The sequence below is a fragment of the Myotis nattereri genome (genome assembly GCF_964212035.1).
Source record: "Myotis nattereri genome assembly, chromosome: 18".
Taxonomy (NCBI): domain Eukaryota; kingdom Metazoa; phylum Chordata; class Mammalia; order Chiroptera; family Vespertilionidae; genus Myotis; species Myotis nattereri.
In genome coordinates this window covers 24,090,997-24,113,088 of record NC_138093.1, presented here as the reverse complement: position 1 = coordinate 24,113,088, position 22,092 = coordinate 24,090,997, and the positions used below count along the sequence as shown (strand labels likewise).

Genomic DNA, 22,092 nt, shown 5'->3' with positions numbered 1-22,092 from the left:
CAATTCATGTCCTTGAAAGTAGCTTTCAGCAATAAAAAACAAGCAAAACCCAAACACAAAAAACAAAAACCTGACATTTTCATCTCCATCAGTACCTGCTGCCTCTCACAAAGACAGTAGAGAGCGACTTCCTTAAATTCTCACTGAATTTCTCTGAGACTCAGATTCCTCCTTCATAAAATAGGGTTTCAGAAACCTACCCCAGAGAGTAGTTGTTTTGGTGACTGAATAAGCTAACAGCGCAACTGTTTTGTATGGGGGACAATACCTAAACAGCGGCTTCCTCACTCACCTGGGGTTCCTGTATTTGCGTTGATGAAGTCTTCGAGGGCTTCCTATACACAGTTAGTATCTGAGTTTGCACTTCCTGAAGAAAATCTGGGAACAGCTCTTGGTATTCTTTAAACCTAGCAGGAGGAGGTGAGGACTGTCACAGAAGGCCAAAGCCTGGCACACCAACAGGCGCAGCCAAGGCAAGCCTATCTCTGCTTTTGGAGGAAGTCAAAGTAGAAATTGGGGAACATCAAGATAGTCAAAAATAGTCTCCTTAATATTTCCATCCTTTGCTAATGTCAGCCTGCCCTTCCCATCAATGCTATATTGTTCCTGTTCAGACAAATGAACAGGTATGTGTGTAAGAGTGTGTGTGTGTGTGTGTGTGTGTGAGAGTGTGTGTGTGTGTGTGTGTGTGTGCATGCCCGCATATCCATGTAGGTAGGTAAGAAGGTTCAAGGTAAGTTTGGCTTTTCTTTTGTAGGGAGGCTCTGACGATGAACTCTGTAAGTGTATTATGAGACTTGAATCATGTGGCTTGCAGCAGCCAATGGGCAGCTCCAGAAAGGCTCACTGCCTCCACTAAGCAATACTCACCACTTTTCTTCCAGAGATTTCATGACACAGCTCTGGAGGATCAACAATGAGTTTGTGCTGAGACGACCCTTCTGAGAGACTTCTCTGATGATAGGGTCATCACACTGCAGCACTTCTTCTAGAAAATTACATGGAGAGGGGGAGAGAGGAGGGGAGAGGGGGAGGGGAGGGGAGGGGAGGGGAGGTGAGGGGAGGGGAGGTGAGGGGAGGGGAGGTGAGGGGAGGGGAGGGGAGAGAAGCCATCATCTCTCGTCTATAATTTCTGAAGTTGCTGGTGTTTTTTTCATCTCAGAGTCTTACAGTCCCTTATTCTCAATCTGGTTATAGACTGATCTCTCCACAGATTGCTTGAAAATCTCAAACACATCTTCAGGTGTTACGTGCAAGAGTATTTGTAGAGCAAATACTGTTCCTATTCTAGTTTAGTTCCACTCAAATCTCGGATAAGTGTGTAAAGGGAATAAATATTTAAAAGACTCATTTCTGCAGTTAATTTGAAGTTTTTGGTTCAGGAAGAGAGCAGAAAGGTAAAGGATTAAAGTTAATTGCTGAGGCAAGTGAGAAATCCAAGATTACAAGTAAGTATTGTAAGGGCAATACAATTTTTGTTCAAAGACTATGGTGTTCACTTCTGGCTCATTCAAAACACTTAATAAATAAACATTTCTTACAAGATTTGCCAATTTTACCTCTTTTTTGACTTGTACAAGATCTATAACCTTTCTTGGTGGACCACAAGCAAAACACACACACACACACACACACACACACACACACACACACACACACACAACCATCTCTGTCAAAATAGTAGGCTTCATCTTTATTACTTGGCTTGTTTACCTCCAAGATGGGACCAAGCTCACCCCCTTTAGTTTGCCTTCAGACTTACAGGTCAATACTTTACATGCAACTTCTGCTTCTGGCCAAATGAATTTACAGGGTCAGATCTACCCTCCCACCTTAGGCAAGAAAACAAGGCAAAATTTATGAGGATTTTCCAAGGGATAGCTCTGTTTCCTGGCACAATTACCTTTATAACCGGTGAGTGGTGGACATGCTTGCTTTGCATACAGTTTACTCTCACTTTTGTATCTAACTCCAGTGTAGTTGATTTGAAGGTCAAACAACTTGAGCTTGAATTCAAGTTCCACCAATTGGATAAGTTAGCTCCTCTGTTTCACCTTCTGAATTAGTTAAGTACAGCTATTTATCCCTACCTTTTAGGGATTAAATAAAATCCTATTTTCAGGGCAAAATTAACTGAGAGTATGTATTTCACATATAAATGCAAGTGTTTTGCACTTGGCTTCTTTTACTACCAATATTTCTAATTGATTGTTGTTCTCTGCTTTCACTATCCCTCTTAACCTTTGTTTGAATACTGCCCCATGTGGCCGCTATTCTGTTATGCTCCCTTAGGAGACTCAAGACCAGCTCTTTTCCAGACTCTTCTATGATACTAAAGGGAGAAGCGAACATTATCAGGAGGAAGCTGCATACCAGCAGGGACTATGCCAGAGAAATAAGTCTCCATTATATTTTCAACAAGAGACTTGGCGACCTGTTCATCTGTCTCAATACTGATCTTCTGTAATGCCATCAGGAATTGCAATGGGCCCTCAGCCTTCCGTTCTTTGAGGAACTCCGTGAAGTACTCCAAGTGCTGTACATTTCGAAAGACTTCTGCCAGGTTTCTGGAAACAAGAAAGCATCACTGGTTGAGAGAATGGATGGTGACCCTGAATTCTGTTTCACTTAAGCTTCTCCCGGGCTGCGGGGCCTTTAACTATGTGTGAAGATCAGGGTGAATGAATTGGTTACTCTTATTTCCTTGTAGATAAATTTTTATGTGCCCATCCTAAGCGTGGTTCAATCATTTGCCAACATCAATGGAAGAAGACAAGAGGTATTTTAAAGGGGCTAATTTTTTTCCCTAGACCCACCTTCTTTCTGCATTATGGATTCAAAACAACCCCTAACTGGCAGTCATTTCAGTGGGTAGAGCAAGAGTGATCAGCAATTATTGATCAATATTTCTAAATTGCCTTTGCTGAGTTTTTTTTCACTGTTCCTTAAATAAAGGTGCCCCTAATGTTTCATTCTCAATCCTCTTGAATTTTGCCTTATGACTCCTCCCTCTCCCCTCCCTGCCCCCAATTCTTACCTCCTCTGTGATCTCAATGTTCATTGATATGGTAAAACTATGTTTCTAGTCTTTTTGTAACTCAATAGTTTGATTATAATGTGCCTAGGTGTGAATATTTTTAAGTTTATCCTACTTGGGATTCATTCAGCTTCTAGTATGTTCTGAGTAAGTACTCAACCATTGCATATTCAAATATTTTTCCTGCCCCTTTATCTCTCTCCTGGTATTTCCATTATTTGTATGATGGTGTCTCACAAGTCTCTTATTTTGTGATGCTTTCACACTGGATAATGTCTGCTGAGCTAATTTTAAGTTCACAAATTCTTCTGCCAACTCAAATCTGCTATTGATTCTTTCTAGTGAATTTTTCATTTCAATTATCATACTTTTCCAATGTTTTATTTGGTTCTATTTTATAATATTTATCTTATTAGATATTTTCATTTGATGAATCATTATCATAATACTTTCCTTTAATTTTTCTTTTTTACTTTAAAAATTTTTTTTATATATATTTTATTGATTTTTTACAGAGAGGAAGGGAGAGAGAGAGAGAGAGAGAGTTAGAAACATCAATGAGAGAGAAACATCGATCAGCTGCCTCCTGCACATCTCCTACTGGGGATGTGCCCGCAATCCAGGTACATGCCCTTGACTGGAATCAAACCTGGGACCTTTCAGTCCACAGGCCGATGCTCTATCCACTGAGCCAAACCAGTTTCGGCCCTTTAATTTTTTTTAAACATGCCACAACCTTTAATTCATTGAACATATTGCTTAGAAGTTCTTAGAGTTCAATATCTGGATCACTTCAAAGATAAAAGTTTCTAATGAGTGCTCTTTCCCCTCTGTGTATGAGCCATCCTTTCCTGTGTGTTTTTTTTTGGGGGGGGGGGGGAGGGGGGTTGGGGTATGCATAATTTTTTAACTGAAATTTTAGATGACATAATTTATAGAGTTCTAAAATTTTTGACAGGTTTGTCCAGTTTTACCATTGGAGAGACAATTTTTTGAGGTTCTTACTCTACCATTGCAGAAGTCCAATTCCTCACCTTCAGTGTTTTGTTTTGTTTTTTAATCTGTATCTTCCCTTGTATATCTACTAGAGGCCTAATGCACGAAAATTTGTGCACTTGGGTGGAGGGTCCCTCAGCCCGGCCTGTGCTCTCTTGCAGTCCAGGAGTCTCAGGGGATATCCAACTGATGGCTTAGGCCCACTCCCCCAGAGGAGTGGGCCTAAGGCACAGTCTGGCCTCCCTCTGCAGGAGGTGACCCCTGCGGGCTGACCTGGGGATGGCAAGATCTGGGGATGGCGAGTGGCCGGCCCCGCCCTGAATCGCTTGGCTACTGTCGCTGCCCGTGGCCTCCCTCTGTAGTATGTGACTGGGCAGGTGATCAGGGGTTGACATGAGCCCCCATCACCCTGCCACTGGTTGCTGCCACCCTCCACCCACCCCATCGCCATCCCCTCCCTCTGCCCACTGGCACGCGCCTTGGCTGGCCTGGCACCACCTGCTCACCGACCAGTTGTTCCGCTGTTTGGTCGATTTGCATATTATACTTTTATTATATAGGATTCCACTTTTAACTTCAGGTCTTTAATATCACTTGCCCAAACAACTGCCACAACCTTCCAACTATTATTTCTGCCTTTAGTCTGAGTCTCTGACTCATCATACTATTATTATGTTTACCAGAGTAATATTTTAAAAATCCATATAATAGGGTGTGTTGTTGTTTTTTTGCTACTCCTGTTCCAACAAACCCCCATGAATCCTGATTGCCACTTAATCAACACAAAGTCCTTAATAATTCACTCAAAACCTTCTTTCAGTTATTTTAATCTCAATCTAGGTTTCTAATTTTGTATTTTATGTCTAAATTCTCCCTAAGTATTCTGTGCTTTAACACCACTGGACTATTTTCAAATACCACGTTCATACTTCTGAGTTCATTTCTTCGTGTCATTTCTTCAGTTTAGAAGGTTTAGCCCTGCCCACAAAACACTCCCTTTCTTTGCAATTGAATTGCTCCATGCAGATCAGGGCCTGTTTTGATATTCTAAGTTTTCCTAACCCTCACGCAAAATTTCCTCCTTCAATGATGCTCTTATAGCAATTAATCAATATTTTATCATGACATTTAAAGGTCAGTATTGTAGTTTATTTAGTTATGTACTGGATTAAGGGCAAGGACTATGTCTTTATTTGTATCATTAGTATCCACAGAGTGTCTGGGACACTGTGTATGATCAAAAACTGTTTAGTACATTGAATTTGGACTAAGGGCAAGGTTTAAGAGAATTAACTGTGGTATACCTGGATCATTCTGCTGTGGTCCTAATGGAGTCGTGAAACTAGACCAGTGGTCGGCAAACTGTGGCTGGCAAGCCACAGGCGGCTCTTTGGCCCCTTGAGTGTGGCTCTTCCACAAAATACCGACTTCTGCGCATGGGCCACGAAGTTTCAATCACACTGTACATGCGCGCCCGCACATGGTATTTTGTGGAAGAGCCACACTCAAGGGGCCAAAGAGCCGTATGTGGCTCGCGAGCCGCAGTTTGCCGACCACTGAACTAGACTATATAACCCTGCCTAGTCCCTCTAGAATTTAATGATCTTATAAATATATGATCTAGAAAAGACTTCTGTGATATTCATTTTCAACTAATTTGGAAAATACGAATCTCTGTAGATATAGTGAAAAGTAGCAAGTAGTACAAATTAGAATATCAAACGGAATAAAGATTAAACCTCAGGGATTAATTTAAGTTCCTTGAAAGGGAGGAAAAACCTCTCTAGAGTATTTAGAAGAGACAGAGGGCTTCTCAGCCCCTGTGAAGGCTAACAGTAACTAAAAACATACTTCTGGGAACTTTTCTTTGCAAATACTCTGCTAGCGATGTTGACTACCAAACTTGTACGTGCTAATCTATCTCTATCCTCTGTGAGAGAACTCTCCATGTCACTAGTCATTAATAGATAGTGAATTAAAAAAAAATGAATGACTGGCCAGCTGACATGGCTCAGTGGTTGAGCATTGACCTATGAACCAGGAGGTCACCATTCGATTCCCGGTCAGGGCACATGCTCGGGTTGTGGGCTTGATCCCCAGCGTGGGGCGTGCAGGAGGCAGCCGGTCAATAATTCTCTCTCATCATTAATGTTTCTCTCTCTCTCTCCCCCTCTCCCTTCCTCTCTGAAATCACCAAAAATATATTTAAAACAAACAAACAACATTAATTAAATAAATAAATAACAAATGAATGACTGAATGAATGTCCTGGCTTACAAGAAAATGTTAGTCAAGAAGGTAGTCAACATACCTAAAAAATAAAGAGCAGTACAAAATAGTACATGGTAAGTGTTTGGGGTTATATTTTAGGGATTTAGTGTTTCAGAGGAGAGGGAGTCATACATTTGGATAACTTCTATGTAGAGGTGGCATTTGTACTAAGAAAAGTGGATAAAGGTGAGGGAGCACTCCTGAAAGCACGGGCCAGCAGTGAGATCTTACCAGAGGCCGACTCTTGGATTGATTGTGAGGGGGAGAGACAAGAAGTAAGGACCCAGTTAGGAGGCTTCTACAGTCACACGCAACCCAGAAAACAGAAATATGCAAGGACACATGTACAAAGACGAATATTATGGTACTGCTGATAGCAATAAAAAATTGAAGATAACATAAATATCCATGAAAAACATATAGTTAAGGAAATCATGCTCCATCCATTCGATGGAAGAAAGTAGACCTGTATACATATTGACATGAAAGGATGTCCATAATAGTTTGCTATGTTGAAAAACTTACTGTATAATACATATTGCATGGTGCCAGGTTTCAAAAACATACAGTGATTTAAAATATTTAGTATGCTTGTGCATGTATATGCAATATATGGAAAAGAGTGTGGACATTAACACAGAAAAATAGGCTCATGCTGAACTCCAGGGCTGTGCCTGGAGATATTGGTGTCACCAGATCCTATGTCTTACCTGGGTCCGTGGGAAGGCTTCCTTACAACAGGAATCTTTTTCACGGACGCTTCCTTATGTGGGGGTGAATGTGTCCTTGGTTCTCTGGTAATTATCTGACGATAGACTTTATACTGGTAATCTAATGAGAAGTCACAACATTGGGCAACACCATGTTAAAAAGAACATTGCAGAGAAGAAGAAGGGACAAAGTAGCAAGAGTGCATGTGGGAGAACCACAGTCCGCACAACTGCTGCCATCTCAGGCCATTAGCGCTGGGAGTGCATGGGCCATTAGGGCATAGGAGACTTGGGGAGGATTCTAACCCCTGACCCTACTTTCAGTCCAGGCTGCGTTATTTACGTCTGCTGGCTATTAGGCCTAGAGCCCACCTTACTTAGAAAACTGCTGAGACCTACTCCATCATACTTCTTATCATTTCAGCACCAAACAGCATCTCTCCTCAATCAGTCATTTTTACTAGACCGTACTCCACATGACAGTCTCCCCGGACACCTCTGCTGCCTCCTCCGAAACCCTTCCACTTGTCCTCTGGAACCCCTGCTTTGTCATCAGTAAACTCACGAATTCTTTTTTTTAAAAATATATTTTATTGATTTTTTACAGAGAGGAAGGGAGAGGAATAGAGAGTTAGAAACATTGGATGAGAGAGAAACATCAAGCAGCTGCCTCCTGCACACTCCCTACTGGGGATGTGCCCGCAACCAAGGTACATGCCCTTGACTGGAATCGAGCCTGAGACCTTTCAGTCCACAGGCCGACGCTCTATCCACTGAGCCAAACCAGCTAGGGCAAACTCACGGATTCTTGCTTGACCTCCTCATTAAGAGTTCCCCCCATCTTCTGGCTTTAACAGAAACCATTCCCTTTCCTGAGGACACTGCTTGCACAGCGAACTTCTCAAGTGGTATTCTGTCACACCATAGTACACAATTTGGGGTGGGTGTCTGGTGCCCTATTGCCACTTAGAAACCATTATTTCAAAAATATGTTAAAAACATTACTTTTTAAAGAACGACAGGCTCCAAGCATTTTAGTATTCAAAGAGCCTTTTGAGGTCGTTAATGTCGTAGAAAATAATGCAGACTTTTGGAAGGGCAGGGATGGCATATTACTCACCTTGCCCCTCCAGAAATTAGAACATGGCCTGGTTATAGTAAATCCTTTATAAACTATTTATTAACTAGAATGTCCCCCCACCCCCCACACACATAGGACATTTCTGTCTGGTTTGGTAATACGTTCAGTGACAGATAATATGCCAAAGGATCGAAAACAGTAGAAACATATACTGAGTCTAATACGCAACTGAATAGGTGAAAAAGTACAACCCAGACAATGTAAGACCAGATATTAAAAAACAAACCAAAGAACCCCAAGAAACCTCCCAATAAAAAACACCTAGAAATGCTGGCTAACAGAGTAACATGCGTTCAAACCTGTAAGGAAGCCTGTAAGACATTAATACAAAACCAAAATAGAAACTTAGGGATCAGAAGCAAAGAGAAGGTTAGAAGCCAGAGGGTAAGCTGACACCAACAGTGCACCTGCCCTGGCGGCATTCGCCCTGTTCCAGGCCAGAGGAGGACTGAAGACAAAGCCGTGTGCCCTCAGAAAATGGGCAGAGAAACCCACTGGCCACTGCTTTTACGTTCAAGGCATTTGACAAGTATGACAACTGTTACTGAGAAATACAGAACTTTTTGGTGGGCTCTCAAGGCAGAAGACAGCAACACTGCAAACCAGCAAAGGAGAAAAGGCCCCGAAGAGCACCCCAGGCTTTTAGTTGGGACCACCCCCTCAAAAGGAAGGAAAACCAGAACTCGCTCACCCATCCAAAGGCATGGAAGCTAGTTCTGAACCAGCTCTAACCCTCAGTGGGTGAAGGTCATCTGGATGCGCCTGTTCAGTGTGTGTCAGAAGTAAAGCAAACCCTCTCCGGAGGACACCAAGGGCACCCAGAGCCTCAAATCACCCCCACACACCCCATGTGAGTTGATACAGACTTGGACCAACAGCGCGTTCACAAATAAAGCAGAAATAACAAGGCATTTCAAAAGATGACCAAACACCGCGGAGAAAAAAGACACGTGACACTTGAAAAAAACATGGCAGGAAATCCAAATATGGACTTGAAAATTACTACTATTCATTTAATGTAAGCAATGAAAAGAGAAAAAAATATCAACACGGACCGAGTATCGCAAAAAGGAAAAAAATAAATTCTAAAAATAAAAGGTTTAATGACTGAAATGTAGAAAATTGAGAGTTAAGAAATGGGTAGGATGACAAATTATAAATAGCTGAGTGAGGATTGTTGAACTAGGAGTAAGACCCAAAGAAAATATCTATACTGAAACAAAGAGAGAAAAAAGACATATGAAAAAACAGAGTAAAGCATATGAGACATGGGGAATGTGGCTGAAACGTCAAAAATATGTGGCCTGGGAAGTGTGGCTCAGTGGTTGGGCATCGACCTAGAAATCAGGAGGTTACGGGTTCAATTCCCAGTTAGGGCACATGGCCAGGTTGCAGGCTCGATCCCCAGTAGGGGGCGTGCAGGAGGCGGCCGATCAATGATTCTCTCTCATCATTGATGTTTCTATCTCTCTTTCCCTCTCCCTTCCTCTCTCTCCGAAATCAATAAAATATAGATATATATTTTAAAAATATGTGTAGTAAAATTATCAGAAGGAAATAGAATGAAGCAGGGCAAATACTTGAAGAGATAATAACTGGAATTTTCCTAAAACTGACAAAGGACAAGTCACAAATGCAGGAAGTCTTGAAACTCATTCTGGGAGTTGCCTCTAACAAAGGGCCCTGCCTGACCCAAGGTCAGACCCTCCTGAGGGACAGCCACACCCCATGTGAGTTGATACAGACGTTATAAAAGCCCCTTGCCTCAGTGAGGGACCATGCTGAAGTGCCACCTGGCACTCCAGCTTCTTAGGGGATCTGAGGAGGTCTACTGTAACCGCCTAACAGTCAGCGCCTACCTCTGCCCAGTGCTGCTTTCCTCATTCCCTTACAGGCGTTATTCCCAACAAACCTCCTTCTATACATCTCTGACCCCAGGGAACTTCGCAGAAGATAAATCTGCATTATTTAAAAGCCCAGAGTAATAACTAGGCAAGAAGTTAGGAATTAACTATTTTCATCCTCATCCTCGTTCACTTATCACCACATCTCATTTTCATGATGCCCTTCGATGACTTTGTAGGAGGGGGCAGGAGCTGGGAGACAAGTCTGACCATCCCTCATTTCAAACAAAGCACGGTTCCCCTTTTGGTTTTTGGCTCATTGCGTTGGGAGATTCTTTCGTACTGGGCTGTCTCCAATCTTTCTGTGGGTTTAAACACTTACCCATCTTTCTAGTAGGTGCTTTTTCACAATATATTTTGTAGTCTTCACTTATCTTCTCTATGGCCACCTTTGGATACTTGTAGCAGAGTTCCTCAAAGGACATTTTCTCTATATCTATCAAGTAGATAAAAACAGGGGAGAGTCTAGTTGACTACTCTGGAGTCAAAAATTGATATGCTTTTGTTGAAAGTATTGCCTTTTACACATTATTTAAGTACGACAATAATGTTCTAATGGAATGTCTATACGCAAGGAGCACAAGTTCTCTAAGCCAGATTAGAAGCAAGGAAAGACCGTGGGCCACCCCTCCAGCGTGGGAGGATTCTGTCCTTCTAGGAGACACCTGACCCGTGGGGACCTTCTGCCCAGTCACACCCAGTTTTCCTGGAACTCCCAGGGCAGTCTAGTGCTTTCTGAGTGATACTGGTGAAGTCCAGAAGGAATCCTAGCGTGTGGACTCACAGATGTCAGTTGTCCTTATGACAATTGCCACTGTTGTCAATAGCGCCTCTTAGCCAAGGGTGTCTGGCTGTAAGTTGCAAGAACAGTGGCTTATTTCTGTAGAAGATCTAGGTTTCTGTCCTCCCTTGCTGAGCAGCCTTGGGCAACTTTTCCACCTCTCTGGGACCAATTTCCTCTGTATGAAAGAGGAGAGCACTCTAGTTCTGGTGCTCTGTGAGTTTCTGGAGCAGCGTGAGTAGAGGCATCAGCCTCCTGAGCAGACAGAGCTCCAAGATGGACAATGCACAGGAGGCCCTTATCAGGTCAGACCCTTGTTCAAAAAATGAAGCAGCAGTTGCCGAAACTGGTTTGGCTCAGTGGATAGAGCGTCGGCCTGCGGACTGAAAGGTCCCAGGTTCGATTCTGGTCAAGGGCATGTACCTGGGTTGCGGGCACATCCCCAGTAGGAGATGTGCAGGAGGCAGCTGATCGATGTTTCTCTCTCATCGATGTTTCTCACTCTATCTCTCTCCCTTCCTCTCTGTAAAAAATCAATAAAATATATTTTAAAAAAAAAATGAAGCGGCGGATGAAACCATCATGTGTGCTGCGGGGGGGGGGGGGGGGGTGGTGGAGGTGGGGGCATCTCCATGGAGGGTGGTTCCCTCTTCCTGGCTGCCCCTGACACTCCTGGCCACTAAAGAAATGCCTGTTGCCCTGTATGGTGTGGTGATATTTACCAGCTACCCTTTCTCCCACTTCTTTCTACATTTCTGGGAGAGGTTCTGGAATGTTCGGGATTTAGAGAGAAGGTGAAGCTCTAGGTAAAACAGGGGGCCTGATCACGGTAGATTTAAATAACTCATGCTCAGGCACAGCTCTGAGGGGCCAGCGTCCAGGGCATCTTGTTTTGTATATAAAGTGCACCGTGCAAGGCAAAGATTTCAAGAGTTGAGTGTTATTTAAAAAAAATTTTTTTTTTATTGATTTTTAGAGAGAGGAAAGGAGAGGGAGAGAGAACCATTGATGTGAGAGTGAAACATCCATCGGCTGCTTCCTGCATTGCACAGTGCTGACACACAGTCAATAATCACTAGATGTTAACGCTCCAGAGTTCCCAGATGCCTATGTGTCAGGGGTCGAAAAAATTATGGTGACGGCCCTCACCTGTCAGAAATACTGGAGACTTCAGTTCTACCCGAAGAGACCCGTCATGTCTCAGGTCCTCAGTAGCTAGTTTTCTCCACTGCACAGAATCCATTTCCTCCATGTTAGCCAGACCCTGGCTTAATGCCAGGGACTCCTCCAATCTCTTATAAAGAAGAATGTTCTCTTGTTTGCTTATAGAGTCTTTCTTATGCTTCCTCGTGTGGTTGACATTGGTCTGAGTCTAAGAGAAGGGGGAGGGGGACAGACAATATTTGCTACAGGAACTAGACCAGAAGCAAGACTTTTATAACAGCCCAGTCCTCCTGTGTCTCCCTGTCAGGCGGACTGAGGCTGGTGGTTTTCAATTTGCTCAGATCCATTGCAAACCCATTTCCTATAACGGAGAAATTCGATGTGACTCTTTTAAAGTCAGCTTAGGCACTTGAGTCTTTTGCCTTGAGAGTTTTATGTTTAAGCATCAGGGACTATGTCAACCCCCCCAGTAGCCTCTAGGAAAAAAAAAACACATCAGACTTTCATTTACTTTAACGAATAAGGCTTCTAAAGAGCAGTTACTCTCTTTTCTCCCCTCAACCTTATGATTCGTCCCCAACTCAAAGCCCCTCCTACTGCATAAGTGAGAAACAAGGAGTCCTCTTCATTCAGGAATTCATCATACCAGGAGCTGAGCATCTGCAATTCAAACAAGACATAAGGACATAAGCGTTAGGAGGTGTGCTCAGCCTGCTGGTTGTTTACCTGGGAGAAGTGTAGGCTGCCGATTCCGGAGTCTCTAGTTTGGAGATACAATGGAACAGCAAACATTAGCCATGACCAACCAGGACGTTCCTCTGTCTTTCTAAATTTGCAGCTCATGCAGCCTCTCTCTGAACCTCAGAGGATAGTAACCGATACTTAAGAAGAGGTACAACAAATAGTTTACTGAAGGACAGCTATTTGACACCTCTTAAATCTTTGTTCCTTTCCAAAGTACTATCTCATCTGATCTTCAAAATGGTCCTGAAAACCAAGCATCTTCTTTTGGTGTGTCTACTCTTAATATCTCCTCCTTGAAGTCCTTGCCCACTTGTGAAAATTATTTCATTACATTAAAATAAATAAACAAAGCCCAATAATAACAACAGAAAGCTATGCGTTAGTGCTTAGCTAGGTTTATCTATCTATACCCTCACGTTCATTCATTTATTTATCTGATGAATACTTTCTCAGTGCCTCCCACGTGCCAGACACCGTGCCCATTGCTGAGAATATACAGATCAATATGCTGCAAGCCTGGTTCTCGAGGAGCTCACCTTCTAGCATGATGGCACTTGCCACCATAGAGGTGTGGGCAAAGTTCCCTGGGAGCGGAGAGGAGGGAACACATTTCACAAGAGGTAGGGGGCCTCTAGACTTCCAGGACTGAAGAACTGTGCACAGGAGAGCTGTGGCTATGGATCCACTGGACTGATCTGGTCCTATACAACCCAGATGTGCAACCCTCGATAATTATTCTGTACTGGAAATTGTGCTGGACTTAGAGCCAAGAACTCCTGGGTTCTGCCCCCTGGTTCCTCAACCAGTCTGCTGTGGGCCTTGAGCTAATCCACTTACCCTCTCTGAGTCTCACTTTCCTCATTGTACAAATAACAATACTACCCTGTATGCCTATGAGAGGTGCTAGGAGGCCTCAAGGAGGTAATGTGTTTTATAGGGTAAATAAATTATAACGCACTAAAAAACTTGCTACTTACATCTATTTGCCCTTCCAGATCTACTCTCTACCCTTTCTTTACCGGGCTTATGCCTTGGGAAATTAACCTGTATGGACCACATCAACAAGCTCCCATGACCTGTGGTTGGGTTTATCCAGTCAGGAGATGGGAAGGCAGGAGCCGATATCTATTCCCCTTGGTTCCTCCCAGCCAGATCACTACAGACTGGCTACATCCCTCTACTGACAATTACAGCTCCTGCCGAGCGCTCCATTCCATGTAGCTCTTCTGGTAACTATTCCCTCTCTTCCACTCTTCTGGCCTAAGTGTGATAAAGGTGATCCACCATTATTGGCCCTGGGGTACTGCACTATCCTCTGTAGTTTCCCTACTCTCACGCCCACTACCTTGTAATTAGTCCCTTTTATTGGATGCTCATCTGTTTCCCAGCTGACTCTGCCATTTGTTTTTCTCCCAAGATCTTGATGATACAACAATCAAGCAACGGGCCTTACTTCCTTTGAGTCTTTAGGATGGTCTCCTGCTTTTATCTCATGTTTTGGGATAAGAATAAACCCTTCTCCATTGGCCATTTTCTTGTTGGCTATTCTAGGAAAGAAAGACCTTGCATTCTAATACACAATGTTCAGAACAGAGTTATTAAAACTTCCCTCAGTGGAACACTCAGAGGTTCATGGTTTTGGGAGACTCCACATAAGGGGGAACTGAAGAAGGAATAAAAGGTGGATATTGACCACTCCCCCATCTCCATTCTACTTTCGAGTTTTGGCTGTTTCTTGGGAATCTGTACAGCCTGCTCCTAAAGAATTAACAGACTCTTCAATAGGTGAAGGGTTATATGGGTAATTATATCATTAACTTAGTATAGATGAGCAGATAGGATTTTAGGTCAGTTTTGACCCAATCTTCCAGATCTTAACCCATCTCGGTAAGGCGTGACCTACCTGGCAGATCTCCTCCTGGGCTTTGGGTATCCAGGGGTTCATATTCCCAGAAGGCAGCAGCTCCTTCAGACCTTCAATGGTTTGGGATTTGAGTGGTAAGCGTGGACCCATCTGTTCGTTCAGGTAGAGCTCACAGATCCGGTTGCCCAGTATGTGCCAAAAGGTGGCATTCCCAGTCTTCCTGTTATTCATCAGGACACTGAGGAAATGGTGCAGGTCCTGCCAGAGGTCCAGGAGTTGGATCTCCATTTTCAAATTCAGCTTCTTCAGGTGGTCCCGGAAGGGACTCCCTGCAAAGGCATCGGCACACAAGGCCCAGTGGGTGTACCCCAAGGAGAGTCTTTTCTTGATGGCCCCCTTGATGGTCAAACGGGGGGAGTGACGGATGATGGGGGTGGCCATCCTCAGGTGGGTAGAGATCTTTGTTTCAAAGAGGCCCTCCATGTGGAGATGGCTCTTGGCTTTCTTCTTCATGTTGGACTTCCTGGCACTGAGACTGTCCTTTTCCAGGGAACTGGTTATTCCCTCCTTTGAAGAGGCCGTTTTCAGGGAAGGCATGTGTACAACCACTTTCTCCTGAGGAGAGATCTTCTGGGAGGACGTAGAATTGTCGCCTGGCTTGGTATCCAATTCTAGAGACCACGAGGCATGATCTATCAACTGCCACATCTTCCGTTTGATCTTCCTGCTCGAGTACCACCTCTGGGGGTGGCAGGACTTCTTGATGCTCATGTTCAGAGGGAGCTCTCCTAAATGGGAACAGCAAAGACTGCACTGGCGAGTCTCATACTCTTGCATCAGATGCTGGCATGAATCCTCCTTAGCTATGATGGTCTTGGCATGAGTGTGAAAGTTGGGAAGCCAATAGCTCTGGAGTTTGAACAAAGCCACTTTCTGCATGTTGCTCAAGATCTCCCGCCTGGTGGTTGACTGGTTGGGATGCCAGATGGAAAGGTTCAGGAGAGACTCTGGAAAGAAGGCCGAGAGATGGAAGATGAAAAACGATGTGGCGCCAGTGAGTTTTTGAAGTTTTTCTGAATGTTTTTTGATTAGAATTTCATTGGTTCCTCATGCAACCCAAGGATGTGAAGAGGTCAAATATATGGTGGATGCAAGTTTACAATTTGCTCAGCACAGTGACCCCTTTCTCTGATTACCTTCCTTTTTCCCCAGATAAATAAGTCATTCTAGGGGATTCCTCAAGTTATTTTTTAGACTATGGAATGTTATTGTAAAGAAAAGCAAACATCACATGAAAACTTGTGTGAGAACATGTACCTCTGAATGGGACTTCTCGGGATCAGATCTGACAAGAGGAAGGACTTTGGACAATAATTTGAAGGAGTCTTTATTAGCCCTGATTTTAATGCCATCAATTCTCAATTATCTCTATGAATTAAGAGTAGCGTGACTAATTCCAAAGAGCAAATCTGGAACACATTTGTGTTTGGGTTAGCAATGCCTCCTCACTGGGTGTTCTAGAAAAGAGGTTGGCGGCTTTGTCTGTGAAGGGCCAGCTAGTAAATAGTTCAGGCTTTGTGCGCCACCTACAGTCTTTGTTGCACACTTGTCTTCTTTAACCCTTTAAAAATATAAAAACATTCTTAGTTCATAGGCCACATGTACTTCACTTGAGCCGTGGGCTGCAGTTTATTCTAAAGAATCCCAATTGAAAAAAAGACAAGCCCTGCAGGCTCAGAAGATGGAGGAGGTATGCAATTACCTTGTTCCAATTCTTCTTCACTCCATCCAGCAAAACATCACTGGCAAGTAAAAGCTCAGGAAGAGGCCAGTATCAGCCTAAGGACAAATGGTCTCTCCCATCCCTCCCCTGTTATGGGCTGGGTCTCCCACTGGCATCTCTGATGCATAGAAGATGGAAAGGGTGGCAGTGTGCAAAGCCAGAGACTGAGGGCCATCAGACACTGGATTGATTTCTTTGGTTACATCTCCCAGGGATTTTACTTCAGATATGCTTTATAGTTCTCACTGATGTTCATGTTGCAGAGGGTCACGACCCGTGAGCCCTCCTGAAGATGGGTGGCCTTCAGCAGAAGGAGGAGAGATAGGTAGTGGTCTCTCAATTCCAAGTCCATCTCATCTATGCCCAGGATCTTCTCAGCAAGGATCCAGAAATCCACCAGCTCTTCACCTACAGATCAGACAGGGGAGGCACAGAGCTACACCCCTATCTATCCCCTTCAGTGGTTGCATCTGGGGGTGGCAGCTGATACCCCCACCATCCACCTGCTCTACTGCCTCCAACATTAGCCACTCCTCTGGGTCAAGGCACCATTTCCAGAAATGTCCTAATATGGGGGCAGATGGGAGCCATGGGGGAAGGGAATTCATGGATAGGGATCTTTTGTGACTTTTTTGTTAGAAAAACTGTCACTTTAAGAAAAACGGCACGACTCTGAAGATGGATCATGAGACATTGGAGTTTGGTCCAAAAAATAAAGACAGAGGGAAAAGCAAATTTCCAAGATTTTGGACCCAGAGTAGCTAGCAGAAGGGCACTGGGGCCAGAATGTGCCAAACACTATGTTCCCTGTTTCATAACTATCAGGGCTGAAGTCCTTGTGACAAACTGAATGATAGTTCTTCCCTCCATGCTCCCTGGAGATCCAGGATTTCACCCTTAAACCAGGGCTTGTCCCTGAGTAAAACTTAACATTACTGAACTGTCCAAGCTGTTGGCCTCCCAGTATCCACCAACTACTGGACCCAATAGAGCAGAAAGCGATGCATCCCAACACTTTCGCCACCAGGATTTATTTATTTACTTGTTCCTTGTCTGTCTCCCCACCACCGTGGCAGCTTTATGACGTGGGGATTTAGTATAGCTCTCATTCACCGTTGTATCCCCACCTACCAGCACAGTGGCTGCCACAGAGTGGTGCTCAATCACCATTGTTGAATGAATGAACAAATGAGTGAGCGAAAGGGACTCAGAATGCGTTTGTCCTAACCTACACTATGAATCCCAGTTTTAAAAGACTTTACTCAAACTGCATTATAAATAAATTTTTATATCCACTATAGACACACAGAACTGTCAGTAAGTGCTCTGGGGCATCCTAGAAACTGTTGAGAACTTGCAAAGGCCCCAGGAAGAACTCCAAGAACCCACCTGCACTGCCCTTGAGGTAGGTACAGAAGCGCCACATCCCTCTGACCCCGCCAATGCATTTCTGGAGTAGCCACTGGTCTGCCTTTTTCCATCTCATCATCTTGGCTGCCAGGAAAAGTCCATGGTGAGAGAGAGTGAGCTCTGTCCCCGGCTCCTCTCTCAGCCTCACACACGGTCAGACCCCCATTCGCTCAGTGAGGAGAAATGGTGGATAGTTAGATGAGTTGGGTCCTGATTATGTGGTGCTTTTGAAACTAGGCACCAGACCCTCTACTGATATGCATCAAGTGACATGTGAGAGACCCACAAGCACACGTACAATCCAAAACCAAAAACACCCTCCAACCAAGGCCCCCTCATGACAGTAATTCTACCAACCCAATTTCCCCAATACGTATATCACAGGAGAGAGAGAGCATAGCAGTGATTTGTTACAACATTTTACTCAATGGGATCTCCTGGATCTTAACCTTCCCTGGGTGGAGCATATCTGATTTCCTTTGATTAGTTGAGCTGAAAGTAAAGTTACCAATTCAATCCTAGATGGAGATTTTATTCATTCATTCTTTCAACAAATATTTATTACATGTCTACTAAGTGCCAAGTACCATTCCAGGTGTTTGGGATACATTAGCAAACAACAAAAACCCCTGCCCTCAAGGAGCTTATAGTCTAGTGAATGAGACAGACAATGAACAATCAGTATAACAAGAACATTATCTGGAAAAGTTGAAGCACTACAGGAAAAAATGAAAAAGTAGAGAAGGGTTGGGAGTGCTAAGGCAGAGGGTGGACAAGTGGGCATTATGGTCTTCATGCAATAGGTGAGAACTTCACAGAGATTTGAGGAGATGAGAGTGGGAGCCAATGTGGATATGGAGGAAGAGCATTCCAGGAAGAGTAAACAGCCAGTGCAAGGCTTTGAAATAGAAATATGCCTAACATGTTTAAGGAACTGCGAGAGGGTCAATATGGTGGAAATGGAGTGATTGAGGAGGGGCATAGGAGGAGATGAGGTCAGAAGGGAAATGAGGCCAGGTCTCTAGGACCTTGAAGGCCATTGTAGGGGTGTTGGATTTCACACTGAGAAAGCAGCCATTGGTGCAGGGGTGGTGGGTGGTGAGTAGAGGAATGACATGATCTGAATTAAATGCTGAAAGGCTCACCCTGACTGCTTTGAGCAGCAGAACAAGAGCAGAACCAAGGAGTCTAAGATGATTTCAGTGGCCAGGTGAGAAATGATGGTGGCTGAGACCAGGTGGTGGCAATGAAGGTGGTGAGATATGTTTGATTTTGCATAGAGTTCAGGCAATTTTGTCATGTTCTGTGGCCACCACTCATTCTCTCTTTTATGAATGTAGTGAGACAACAGCCAGCCCATTTGACTCCTGCTTATTGATCTAGGTAACAATTTTCCAGCTCGAGATTTTACCTATTGTCACAACACAGACCGAGCCACCTGCATGTCTAAGGCTATAAAAGTAGCCACTATTTGTATGTTACTGTAGGACTAACACGCAGCCTGGCTTCCCATATTTCTTCATACTTATACCTTCATGCTTACCTCCTTCTGGGGAATTAATGAAACTGATGAGCTCTTGACAAAGAATGTAATGGAAACACAAGTTGGTTTTACAGAAGAAAGGTAACCGGTATTTTCCCAGCCAGGTCAATAATCCTTTGTACTTTGGAATCTAGAGTCCAAACAAAATAGGAACAGAAAAGAGAAATGGAACTGAACTGCAGAGAAATGCAGCTTAGAAAAGGGCAACAAATAACCTAACACTTGCTGAGTCTGGCCCAGAGATTAAAAAGAGAACCTAAAGAAACTGAAGACTTGAACTGAGGCTCCCAAAGGAGTGAACGGATTGGTACAAAAGAAATATTTGTGGGTGAAGCTGTTTTAAAAAAAGATCTAAGTCACCCAGCTGATGTGGCTCAGTGATTGAGCGTTGACCTATGAACCAGGAGGTCACGGTTCAATTCCTGGTCAGTGCACATGCCCAGATTTCAGGCTCAATCCCCAGTGGGGGTCATGCAGGAGGCAGCTGATCAATGATTCTCCCTCATTATTGATGTTTCTATCTCTTTCCCTCTCCCTCTCCCTTCCTCTCTGAAATCATGATCCCAGAGAGGGTCAAGATCATATCCATTTTGAAATAAGATCTAAGCCTTGCTTGATAGAAGAGGAGCAGAAGAGACTTTGGTGTTGAGTCATAACTCTATTCAATGTGTTTCTTTATAAGCACATTTATAATATTTTGCAGGCTCCCAACCCATATCAACTGCACAGCGTGTACAAAAGCACACAAAGACTCACACATAACATCAGTTAGAGTACAGGATGGATCCCTGAGACACTGAGCCACCAGAGAAAGGGGGAAAAAACTAAAATGTTTACGTTTTGGAGTTCTAGGAATACTGAATGTAACAGTCAAAGTGGGGTGTCTTTCTCAGCTCTCCAGATCCCAGGGGAAAACAAAACCTTGCTGTGAGCAGGGATTAGGATGATCTGTCTGAGATTGTCTGCCGCCGGCAGGGTATGTGGAAGCCATTGGTATGTCTCACATTTATACGGTGGAAGAGGATACTAGTAACACGAAGGGGGAGAAGGGAAAGAGAAAGACCATGGATGAGGACAAGGAAAAAGGATAGAAAGAGGGAAAAGTGAGACAAATCTCTGGAGGAGAGTGGCGGAGTAGGTATTCGGAATTGGAGAGTGGCATCTGACCTTGAGCTACACTTTATCATGCAAATTACTATGTAGCCCATGAACTGTGACTGCCTACCCCACACCCATGTCAGGCTTTGCCCATCAATTCCCAGACTCTTTCTGGCTTAGGTGTGGCCTCAGAGTTCTTTTCAACACAGGGCTTCAAGCATCTACGACCCAACCAGTCACCGTGAGCCTGAGAGATGAAGTCCCATTTGCTAACCCTCGATTGGAATATAAAAGGAGGAACTCACCAGCACCTCTTGGACAAGTGATAAGAATGCACAAAGGAGAAATGTCTAACTGGCTTGATACTGTTCGCTCTACTCACCTGCTTTCCTTTCTCCCTCTCCCTCTCCCAATCACACTTCCATTTCAGCTCCCTCAGCCCCCCACCCCAAGACGGCCGCCACTGAAGTAAGGCCCTTACTCACCAAGTCATGAGGTATTTCTGGCCACAAGCTCCACTGTGCATTTTCAACTGTATAAAATGGTGTCTGACCGAAGACCTGCAAAAGAAAACTAGGAAACAGCCAAAGGGGTAGAGCGTCTCCTCACGAACATGTCACGGGGCATCGCAGCCACAGGGGAAGAGAGGTTCCATTGCTTTCCTATTTCAGGGGACATTCATTCTTAAATGTACTCCATTGAATCAACTTGCCTTGCCCCAAAACACCCAAAGTAGACGAAATGACAAGATTTGTTTATCTTTTAGCTCCGCCCTCAACCTGGGAGTTATCTTGCCTGTGTGCAAAGGCCAAAGCCCAAGCTATTAAAAGGTGTTGACTTTTGTGTATTTTGTGTATTAATTGGCTAAAGCCAAAGGTCTAAACTCTTTCATAAAGAGAAACAGCTTTGGATTTGCCTGAACTCTTGAGCTGGAGAAAGTGGAAAGGACCAAGGACATGAAGATTAGGGGTACTGATTACTTATGGGGGCATTAGGTGTACAAAATTGATAAATAATTCTAGCCTTTTGTCATGGAGCAGAGCCTGTGACCTAGGGAACCAGGTGGGAGGTGATAAGGATCTAAAGGCAAAAAAACGATGGGACAGATAAGAGAGATTTTTTACAAAGCAAAATGCCAGACCTCTCACTGTTTGAAGGTTGGGGAGAGGCGGTAACAAGAGGGAGGAGTTTTGGGGTAACAGGCTTAGCTGCCTGGATGGATGGTGGTGCCGGCAACATGGTAAAAAGAGGAAAGAGGCAGAGCCCTCTCAGAGCAGGTCTTTGGGGTGATCCTCACGCATACTGTTACCTCTGCCAGTGTCATGAAAGGTTTCAGAAGTAATACTAAGACAATGTATTAGTTGCAAAGTGCTAAGGGGCACAGAGGCAGGGAAAATAAGTCCCATTGGAAGGACACCTGGGAATTCCTTAAGGAGAACAGGACTTAAGCAGCGATTTGAAAAATCGTTAAGACTTTGGACGGTGGAACTACAGAAACTAAGAACACAGCTCAGCAGAGGTGAGGAGGAGGAAGAATGCCAGGGGTGCCCCTTTGGTAGACTACTGGGTACCGGCAGAGGGTGTGATGGGCAGGCAAAGGCAATTACGGAGGTGGGGACTTAGGATTATATCAATGATGGGAAGCT

General features: G+C 44.0%; 1 protein-coding gene across 1 annotated transcript in view; it reads right to left on the bottom strand.

Annotated features, from left to right (window-relative positions):
• Positions 1-22,092, bottom strand: part of RGSL1 (regulator of G protein signaling like 1) — a gene marked incomplete at its 5' end in the record, with an annotated part of 56,847 nt that overhangs the window by 29,893 nt on the left and 4,862 nt on the right. Inside the window, 12 exons of the mRNA XM_081113288.1 lie at positions 293-407; positions 871-988; positions 2,374-2,567; positions 7,015-7,135; positions 10,382-10,495; positions 11,990-12,212; positions 12,602-12,664; positions 14,652-15,619; positions 16,642-16,803; positions 17,785-17,889; positions 19,349-19,478; positions 20,932-21,006. Coding sequence (XP_080969414.1) covers positions 293-407; positions 871-988; positions 2,374-2,567; positions 7,015-7,135; positions 10,382-10,495; positions 11,990-12,212; positions 12,602-12,664; positions 14,652-15,619; positions 16,642-16,803; positions 17,785-17,889; positions 19,349-19,478; positions 20,932-21,006 — 2,388 coding nt within the window. The remainder of the gene's footprint in view (positions 1-292; positions 408-870; positions 989-2,373; positions 2,568-7,014; positions 7,136-10,381; positions 10,496-11,989; positions 12,213-12,601; positions 12,665-14,651; positions 15,620-16,641; positions 16,804-17,784; positions 17,890-19,348; positions 19,479-20,931; positions 21,007-22,092) is intronic.